General features: G+C 40.0%; 1 protein-coding gene across 1 annotated transcript; it reads right to left on the bottom strand.

Moving 5' to 3' along the window:
• Nucleotides 1–2390: 2390 nt before the first annotated feature.
• Nucleotides 2391–10345, bottom strand: ak6 (adenylate kinase 6). The gene is made up of 5 exons (XM_071538442.1): nucleotides 10275–10345; nucleotides 7533–7625; nucleotides 6468–6526; nucleotides 3865–4010; nucleotides 2391–2779 (listed from the first exon to the last, which is right to left on the bottom strand). The coding sequence occupies exons 1-5, from the start codon at nucleotides 10309–10311 to the stop codon at nucleotides 2590–2592; spliced, it is 525 nt and encodes a 174-aa protein (XP_071394543.1). The 5' UTR covers nucleotides 10312–10345; the 3' UTR covers nucleotides 2391–2589.
• Nucleotides 10346–10482: the final 137 nt, after the last annotated feature.

The raw sequence follows: 10482 nt of genomic DNA, 5'->3' as shown, positions 1-10482 counted from the left end.
TGGTCAAACTATGTAGCCCAGAGGCGAGTTCCCTACCACTGGAGGGGGGGGGGGGGGGGGGTTGAGAGTAACAGCAAAGTTGCAAAGTACATAAATCAAAATTACCTCTGATTTCATGACAATTCCGTGCAATTTCGCTCACTACCTCTATCTCAACCTTTCTCATATCAAGGACCCCTAATTTAGGGCCATGGACCCCCATTTGATGAGATTTTTTTTATCTCGGACCCAAATCTGACAATATTGTTACTGTTACATATGATTTTGTCCAGAATCCCATGACTATCTGTATGGTAGGTAGAGAGATAACAGAGAAACTATGATCAAAATAGTCATTCTTTCACATTCTCTAATGGTGTTCACAGGGTTCCTACACATTTTCAATTAAAAAAATTCCATACTTTTTCCAGACCTTGATTTGTTTTGAAGATTTTGTCTGGTGTTCAATATGATTTACGCAGATAGACATCTTGCCCCTGCTAACTAGGTCATATCACTGTATAGATGAAGATTGTTCTTCACAGAGACAAATATCACAATATGTGAGATGATTGGCAGGGTTCCTACATGGTTTCCATTTTAAAATTCCATATTTTTCCCAGACCCTATGTTCTTGACTGGATTTGATTTTGGTTGGTATTTGATATAATGCATGCTGATATAATGCATGCTGACAGCGGCTGGGTAATAAGAGCGTCCCTCTATCTGAACATTATTCTTTAGAGCTGCAACGATTAATCGATTAATCGATTAGTTGTCAACTATTAAATTAATCGCCAACTATTTTGATAATCGATTAATCGGTTTGAGTATTTTTTTAAGAAAAATCAGTCAAAATTCTCTGATTCCAGCTTCTTAAATGTGAATATTTCCTGGTTTCTTTCCTCCTCTATGACAGTAAACTGAATATCTTTGGGTTGTGGACAAAACAAGACATTTGAGGACGTCATCTTGGGCTTTGGGAAACACTGATCCACATTTTTCACCGTTTTCTGACATTTTATAGACCAAACAACTAATCGATTAATCGAGAAAATAATCGAAAGATTAATCGACAATGAAAATAATCGTTAGTTGCAGCCCTATTATTCTTCACATCTACAAAAACTGGACTCAAAGTGACTCTACAACAACATAAAAGCTAGAATTATGTGTGTATCGGACCTGAACCGCAACATTTTCCATACTTTTCCAGACATTTTTTCAAATTCCCAAACTGTTCAAGACCTGGAAATGATCAAATTCATTTTTAATACTCTTCCAGACCTGCGTAGGAACCCTGTGTTCACTTCTTGTAAATGAGATAATGGTGAAGTTTAACATTTACTCAATTTGCTGGGGACCCTCGGGAACCCCCTTAAGGACCCCCGGTGGTCCCCGGACCCCACGTTGAGAACCACTGATCTAGTGATCTAGTTTTGCAGACGGTGAGGTCAGATTGTAAACATTTGGAGCCGGGTGGACTTTGGGAGAAAATAGTGTGTTGCTGTCGCTTTCCGGGCCGTGAAAATATAGACGTATATATCGACACGGCACTCGCCTTTATTGAGTTATTAATTTTTAGTTACCATTTTTGTTTGCGACCAGGCCTTCTTGCCTCAAGTCTCAGCACTGGATACATTGGAGGAAAGTTTCAGGGAGCAACAGAAAATGAAGGAAAAAACTCCAAATACAGCTTGTAACAGGAGGATATTGCTACATTGCTACAGTGTTACATTCCCATCCACTGGCTCCATCCAGTCATGACTGGGAGAACTAAAGAGACTAAAAGTGACTTGTTTCTTGGTTGACAAGTGATACCGAGTCCAGAGAGACCACACATTTAGAAGCTCTAGAACAGCGGTTCTCAACGTGGGGTCCGGGGACCACCAGGGGGTCCCCAGCAATTTGATGAATTGTTAAACACATTTCCTTTACAAGGAGTTAACACAAGTAGAGAATGTAGAAGAATGACTGTTTTGATCATAGTTTCACTGTTGTGTGCGTGTAAAGGGCAATTTATACTTGTGTGTTGAATGTACACCATAGGGCTTTGTGGTATACAGAAGTACAAAAAGGCCTTAAAGGTAGTCACTGGTGACATGGCTAGCCAGTATGTACAGAAAATAAAAATAAATATTCTGGGCACTCAAATTATGTTTTCAGCAATATAGCATTTTTGGGGTACAATTGATTAAATCAAGTGCTTTCATAGAAAAATATGAGAATGCAATACATGGCAAGACACCAGTAAACTATGCAAGTGCCTAATGAGTTTGAAACCCATCACCTGTGACAGCTTTGTTTTGTTATTAGCTCATTCCAATTTCTCTCATAGCTTTCAAATGTCCCTGTGTTACAGAAATATGATTTTTACAGAAATCCATGGAGGCAGTTGCATAATTCCCCCCCCCCCCCCCTCCTCGTTTCAAACAACCATTAGACTCTTATAAAGGCCGCCTTTACAACGGCAACCTGTGGCTTCTGTTTGCCAGGGTGGTCAAACCAAAACCATTTCTCGCATTTCTTAACTGTCAAAGCATCTCGATTATCTGTAACTACTGGAGTCAAAGTCCCGCCATGTTGAATCCGCCAGGCGCAGTTCGGCTTCTAGTTATTGTCCTTCATCCACTGCTCAATCCACTGGACGACTTGATCCAGGTTGCGCTCCAGGTCGTCCGGCTCGTTGCTGGGCAGCTGGTGGACGATCTCCTCTTTGTAGGCCTCCATAGCCTCCTCGTAGATGGTCTGGAAGATCTCGCACTGCACGTTGTCCTGCAGTTTCTTCCCTGCGTAGCCCCTGCCGGTCACACAGAGGGACAACGGAATCCATGGTAAACCACATGGAAGAAAAACAGTTAGACTCTAAGTTCAGACAGAATGTGAAAAAAAAAAGACCTCTAGGCCTACAGACAGAGAAGATTCCTTTATGCAGTGGTGGAAGAAGTACTCTGATCCTTTACTTAAGTAAAAGTACCAATACAGCAATGTAAAAACACTCCATTACAAGTAAAAGTCCTGCATGAAAAATCCTACTTAAGTAAAAGTACATAAGTATTGGCAGCAAAATGTAGTTAAAGTATTAAAGTAAAAGTAGTGGTTTGGTCCCTCTGACTGATATTTGATTATATATGACATCATTAGATTATTAATATTGAAGCATCAGTGTGTAAGCAGCATGTTACTGTTGTAGCTGCTGGAGGTGGAGCTAGTTTGAACTACTTTATATACAGTTAGCTAGTTTAGTCCAGTGGTTTCCAACCTAGGGGTCGGGCCCCTCCAAAGGGTCACCGGATAAATCTGAGGGGTCGTGAGATAATTAATGGGAGAGGAAAGAAGAAAAAACAAAGTTCTGATACACAAATCTGTTTTCAGTTTTTGGACTTTTTCTCTAATCTTTGATTTTTGCTGAAATATTGGATCATTTGAACATTTATTGAAATGAAACCATGTGAGGTTTAGAGGGAAAAATCACTATTTGGTGGAGCTGTTAACAACTCATAGACATCTGAAATGTGACCCGACTACACACTGCTTTTTGTAAGACGTCAAAAGCCAAAAAGGTTGGAAACCACTGGTTTCATCTTTAACAATGTGTTGTATTTTAAAAGCTTGTTATATTATCCATTGTGTCAAATCTCCATCTGAAAAGTAACTAAAGCTGTCAAATAAATGTAGTGGAGTAGAAAGTACAATATTTCCCTCTGAAATGTAGTGGAGTGGAAGTATAAAGTAGCATCAAATGGAAATACTCAAGTAAAGTACAAGTATCTCAAAATTGTACTTAAGTACAGTACTTGAGTAAATGTACTTAGTTACTTTCCACCACTGCCTTTATGTATTAAAGTCTCTGTATGCTTCTCAAACGACGTGGAAGTTAAGTACCTGCTCTCTAGCCGACTGTACAGATGGTTGTTGTCTGTGCGGAGGACAAACACGATGTGGAACCAGCGCTCGGGGAAGAAGTCGCAGCCGTGGTAATCCACGATCACACCTCCGTCCACCATCTTGTCGTCCAGCTCGTCCACCACCTGTGCGATCACAAACGGAAAGCGACGATTGGCATGCGCCGAGCTTCATAATTCACTGTCCAAGAAAGAGCTGCATCTGCAATTTGCATTTTTTGCTACAAGGAAAATGAGTACTAGGTTGCAATTTTTACTTGATATTCACCCATGTTGACAAGTTAATCAATATGCGTTAGGATGATATTTCACTATATAAGCACACTATAAGCACACCTCAGCTCATAAACTACCAATGTTGGCTGCCCCCGCTATCCATGAAGACTGTGTAGTTTTTTTCCTGCATCTATTCGTATCTGTAAGACGCAACTTTGCATCTTTGCAAATATGAATGAGTGGCGGGGGGGGAAAAAAAGCATGAATGCCGGTGGTCACTTCTATCCAAAATTTCAGCACTTAAACGAGTGCTTGAAACCATTATTATTTGGTCTTTTTTTTTTTTTCCTGTATCACTGGACCGTCATGTACTATCGGGAGTGGCTGATCACACCAAGGCCTGGGCTCAAGCACTGAGGTGAGAGGAAAGAGATTCAAACCCTGGCTTTCATTTATTGTCATGGGAATGTGAGGTTGCTGGTGAACAAGATGGATGACCTCTCCACTTTGGTCATGAAGAATACTGGGAATGCAGCTTCATGTGTTCCACCAACATACGGCTAGAAGGCAGTGGTTCTCAAACTTTTGGTGACAAAATGGGCCAAGTTTAACTTTATTGAAATAACATCAAGATCATGAACCTTCCTTTCACCTTTCTTTCAGTAATTTATGTTGTGCAAATAAAAAAAGCACTTCAACTTTATCAAACCACGTTTTGTGACATTTGTCAGTAGATTGCTCCATCAGTCTGTGTGCTTTTTCAAAAATAGAGAAAAATCGAATAAAATGTGGACCACACACTTTGAGAAACGCTGGTTTAGGGTTACAGTCCGCAGGTTGTCATTCCAACTTAACACTACAACAGCTGATTTCACTGGTTGGACCCTCCTCTCTGTCACCATCCAGGGTGAAGAAGCTGAGATGGTTCAGTCCTACCAGTACCTGGGGGTTGGTTCTGTTCCTCCGCTCTGGACTCATCTGTACATTGGCCCTGCTTACACAGTCTGACCTGTGTGTATATGCATATGACCTGAACATGTACATGAGTTCGTACATATTTCTGAATACATTTCTATGCGTATTACTACCATCTGTGAATATGATATGACAGTGACAATGCCTAACTGCACATGTGCACGTCGGCACAAATTTTCGTACATTTGTTTCCTCCGTGTGTAAATCTGATCAACAGCTAGCGATGATCTAATAATGTGGATACCCAACAATGCACGTGCCCACCCCGCATACACTGTAACTTCTTAGTGCTGTTGACCTGTACATCTGTCAAGAGTCAATGTAGTGGGATTCCCAATGAGAGCTCTATATTAGAATGATGAAGATGCTGTATCCAAATCATTATCTTTAAAAAAATATATACTCTTTTTGCTGTATTATTTTCAGTAAGTTTTATTTGATTTACTTCTATATCCTGTTTTTTTGCTGCTATAATGACCCAGTGTCCCCATTGCGATGGTTAAAGGTCCCATATTGTGTAAAACAGGACTCCCCTTGCCTCTGTGATGATAAAGGAGTTGGATGGTCTATCTAAACATGGTGAAAGTATCAAAACTAAATCCACACAATCCATATTAGTGCAGCGAGCCTCTAAACGAGCCGTTTGGACTTCCGTAACTTTGTGGCGTCACAAAGGTTCGCTCATTATCATTTCTGTAAGAAATAATAGACTAACAAAGTGTTTTTTTCAAAGCGGTTGAGCGGTTGTCATTGTTAATTAACGGAGAGTTTTCCCTACCTGTAGCCGCCGGGCTGCGGCGTCTCACGTTTCACTCTTGAAACGGTTAGCCAATCAGAACAGAGGGCTCGTTAATATTAATGAGCATTAAAGACACAGCGACAGAAACGGCCTGTTCTTGGTAAGGCTCAGAGAGATGCTGGAAAATGTAAAAATGGATTGAGAGTGTTTTTGGTACATGACACCACACACACAGCTTTGAATGGACCTCAAGACATAAAATAAAACACTGGAAAGTGTAGAATATGGGACCTTTAAAGTTTCAAATTGCATGGATCTCGAGGACGGTTAACACCATAGTGCGACTACTCATGAACTCACATTTAGGTATTGCTTTCCGAAAGGTAAGCATGTTCTACCGTGGTGAAATATCACTCCAAACACAATTTTGATGCCAGAAAATTATACCAAAACTGTAAATAAAAATGCAATGCTTCTCTGTAGGCTTTAATGTGGCCCTCTAGTTCATTATAATTATTAGAAAGTTCAGAATTGTACTTTTTACTTGAGGAGTCTCATTAAAGTTGTTATGAAGAACTCTCTTTATTTTTATACAGCACAGATTGGCAGATCAGAAGGAGGTTAGAAGCTTTGTCATGTGGGATTTCACTCACCCTGTCCTCATCCAAAATTGGACACTGGTACTCTTCGTCAAAGCCGTCAAAAAGCTGACCTGGAAAAAGTGAATCATGATGATCAGCAGCAGCACTTCACACAACAGCCTCAAGATGTCGCTGCAATTCATTTCCATTTACTTGCATCTTCAGTCCAAAGGCGACTCATTCATAGGTATGATAGGTTTGATCCATGCATCACTGTTGTTTTGAAATTTGGTCTCAATGTGCTAGACCAGTGATTCTCAACCTTTTTCATATCAAGAACCACTAATTTAGTCCACATTAGAGCCACAGACTCCATTTGATGAGATTTTGTCTCTCGCACCCAAATGTGAGAATATTTGTATTGTTAGATATGATTTTGTCCAGAATTCCATGACTATCTGTATTGTATGTAGAGAGATAACAGAGAAACTATGATCAAAACAGTCATTCTTCTACATTCTCTAATTGTGTTAATTTCTGGTAAATGAAATAATGCTGAAGTTTAACAATTCATCAACTTGCTGGGGACCCCCTGGAACCCCCTCAAGGACCCCTGTTGGTCCCCGGACCCCATGTTGAGAACCACTGTGCTAGAGACCCCTGGGTGGAGAGAACACCGCTTATTCTCTAGGGTGAACCGCCGACTTGGACCTGGAGTTTTCTCTTTCCGAGATGTTGGAAGTGGATTTTAAGAATAAAATCCAAATTTTGAATGTCTATTTTTCACATTATCTGCTTTGTATATACAGTATTTAAGGAGGAAGCCGTCACATCAGATCTAGCCTTCAACCAGCCGCCTCTTGCCACAGAGTATGTGGTTAAGATTTCCTATAAGGTTTTGAAGGGGTTGTGTTTGAACTCCAGGTGCAAGTCAATGCAAATTTAATCGACATCTTGTGGCCGTTCAGGCTACAGCAGCACAAAAAACAACCACTGTTAACATTTCTTTTTTGAGTTACGATTCAAATGGAAGGATGAAGGATGCTCCCTCCTCTAACAGTTCTCTAAGAAATGAAAATGAGAGTGAGCACCATGCAAGCAGTTCTGTCTCGACTTGTTGTGGGAGTTAGTTCTTACCCTCCTGGGCCAGCTCGCCCACATTGACATAGGTCAGACCTGTCCGCTGAGCCAGCTCCTTTCCTAAGGTTGTCTTTCCAACACCAGGGGTTCCTGTAGGAGAGAAAGATTATTCCAAAATTTGGCTTTTTTTCTGGCTTTCAAAACTCACTGTACCAAGGCTAAAGAGCCTCATTCCCAAGCCTAAAAAGCTAATGACAAAGCAGTATCATTATTATAGTATTCTGCATGGTGATATATTACCTATTCATTAAAAGTTTCTGTTGCATCTCCACTCTTATTAGCTAGCTTACTCCTCTCTATTGTGAAAATATCACTTTATTTGTGTGAATGCCAGCCCACCTTAAAAGGAACACTTGGCCGTTTTTCAATATTGTCTCTAAGCATTTGCCATAAGGATAAATTCAATTAGCTGTCTCACTGCTTTTCCATTAGGGCTGGAGGATAATTCAATATTATCTTTTATCGTCTTTCAGTGGGATTATATTGTGATGATATGGTGATTTTGGGATATCGAGACGCACAATTCTGCTGTCTGAACTGATGAGAACAAGCTAATTTTATTTATAACTCAGACAAAATGAACAAACATTACCATTCGGTTCAATGTGATGAACATGAATTTGATTATTTAACGTGATTTTGCTTATGTGAGCCATATCGTCATATATATTGATATTGAAAAAAATCCTTATGATTATCGTGATATTGATTTCAACCATATCGTCCAGTCCTACTTTATTTGTGTGAATTCCAGCCCACCTTAAAGGAACACTTGGCCGTTTCTTAATATCATCTCTATGCATTTGCCATAAGGATAAATTCAATTAGCTGTTACCACGAAACACAAAACTTGTACGCTTCGCTCAGGTTGACACAAATTCACTGTGGCAAACTGTATGGACGACTACACATTTTATAGTGTCTTGGCAGAGTCAAAACAGCCAAGCATATTTTTAGTACACTGCAGAAGAAATGGGGCAACAGGAGGAGGATCAGATGCCCAGGCTGGCGGAGAACAAGCAACAGCAGGCCAGTAGGACAGTCGCTCTGAACCGCCAAGAGCCAACAGTGACTACTGGTGTTTATGTTCCAACAGCAACAGAATCACTTTGCTGTAATGGATTTCATGGTGGACCATTTTTGTTTGTATGTCCATTTAACACACAGCAAGTTGTATTAAGTAATACTGAGTAGGGCTGAACAATTAATCGAAATTTTATCGAAATCGCAATATGGCCTACTGCAATTTTCAAATCGCAGGAGGCGCATTATTTGTTAAAGGCGAAATGTGTCAAAATAGCATTTTAAATGAAATATTGTGGTGCAGAGATGTCCTGGCCTACACATCATATTCTACAGACTTAAGAAAACATCACCAACATCATCAACACCACCAATTGCTGGGTGGGAAAACCCGTAGTATCATAAGATTTTACAGATTCTGGTGCCACTTTTAATTCTTCGTATTGATGAGAGTCTTAATCGACTCCCTTATTGATTCCTTCTGTATATATTTTCAGGGGTAAAAGACTACATACATACATACATACATACAGCTTCAGTGGAGTTAACTTTGTTTTATCACTCAAGATAGACATTGCTGTGTAGAGTTACTCCTGTCTCAGTATTAGGGCTGGGCAATATATCGATATTATACACTATATGTCTTAGATTTTGGATATCGTAATATGGTGATATGGCATAAGTGTCTTTTCCTGGTTTTAAAGGCTGCATTACAGTAAAGTGATGTCATTTTCTGAACTTACCAGACTGTTCTATTATTTGCCTTTACCCACTTAGTCATTATATCCACATTACTGATGATTATTTATCAAAAATCGGTGTTGAAAATTGCAGTAGGCCATATTGCGATTTCAATAAAATTTCAATTAATTGTTCAGCCCTATTTTTGGTTTCAACTGAGTGTGTACAACTTGAGTGTGTATTGGACAGCAGCTCTCCCGGTGAACTGGAGGAACATAAAGCTATACAAGTGATGAAATTTTGAACACAATCAATTGCAGGAAAATAAGGCCCAGGTTTAGAAAAATTACCGGAATTATTATAAAAATTCACACCGAAAGGGAAATACCATACACCTATTTGACCATTTGATGACATTTATGCAAAAAAATAAAACAAAATAAAAAAATTCTGTGCCAGAGTGCCATGTTGTTGTTGCAATTCCTACTGGTCGCACATAGAGGTCGCTAAAGGACATAGATTACTTGATTCCCCTTTAACAGGAAGCATACATACTTGGTTGAACGGGTAGTACGTACATGACTTAAGACCCTCTACGAATCGTTAGGTCCCACTTCAATTCGGCATTCACCAAATACACAAAGCAGCAGTTATTTTGAAAAAAATCAACTGGTACAACTATTTCGCCTTGTTATTCTCACAATGTTTTTACACCAAAACAGACCATGGTGGACGGCAGCGAGCAGTTTGAACGGCACGAGTCGGGTGGAAGATTATTCTAGATCACCATCACATGCAACAGCAGCTGCATTAACGCTGCCCATCAATTAGAATCACTGTCAATCGGTTTTGCGACGGTTGAAAACAGTCGTCTTGTTCAGAACGCAGCAAGCTAAACAAGGTTTAAATATTGCCGAATGAGGCCCTGTGTCTACTTGCCCTGCAATGTAACTCTATCAGTTACATTGGTTTGATTAATGCGCACATTTCGTAAGTTGTTGGAGGTAACTATGAAGCTAGTGAGGTTTGTTTTACCTGTTAGCAGGATGTTTGGTCGCTTCTTTATCTTCATAGCGTGTAGCTAACACGTGTCTTGCTGACGGCTATGACCAAACTCTTTGATTTCTTATTTGCTAACGTTAGCTCCTCAAACACAATCCCGCAGAGGATGAAGTTAACGAAGTGGGAGATTTAGCTTGTCGCTGGAAGTTAACACCAACACAACACCAGCCCCACAGCCACA

The sequence above is a fragment of the Centroberyx affinis genome, unplaced genomic scaffold, assembly GCF_046629955.1.
Source record: "Centroberyx affinis isolate AG114_WGS23_722 - 3 ecotype Tasmania unplaced genomic scaffold, CSIRO-AGI_Caff_v1 ptg003274l_1, whole genome shotgun sequence".
In the NCBI taxonomy this organism is placed as follows: Eukaryota; Metazoa; Chordata; class Actinopteri; order Beryciformes; family Berycidae; genus Centroberyx; species Centroberyx affinis.
The sequence above is the reverse complement of the archived record's forward strand: the minus strand, read 5'-3'. Positions and strand labels throughout refer to the sequence as shown.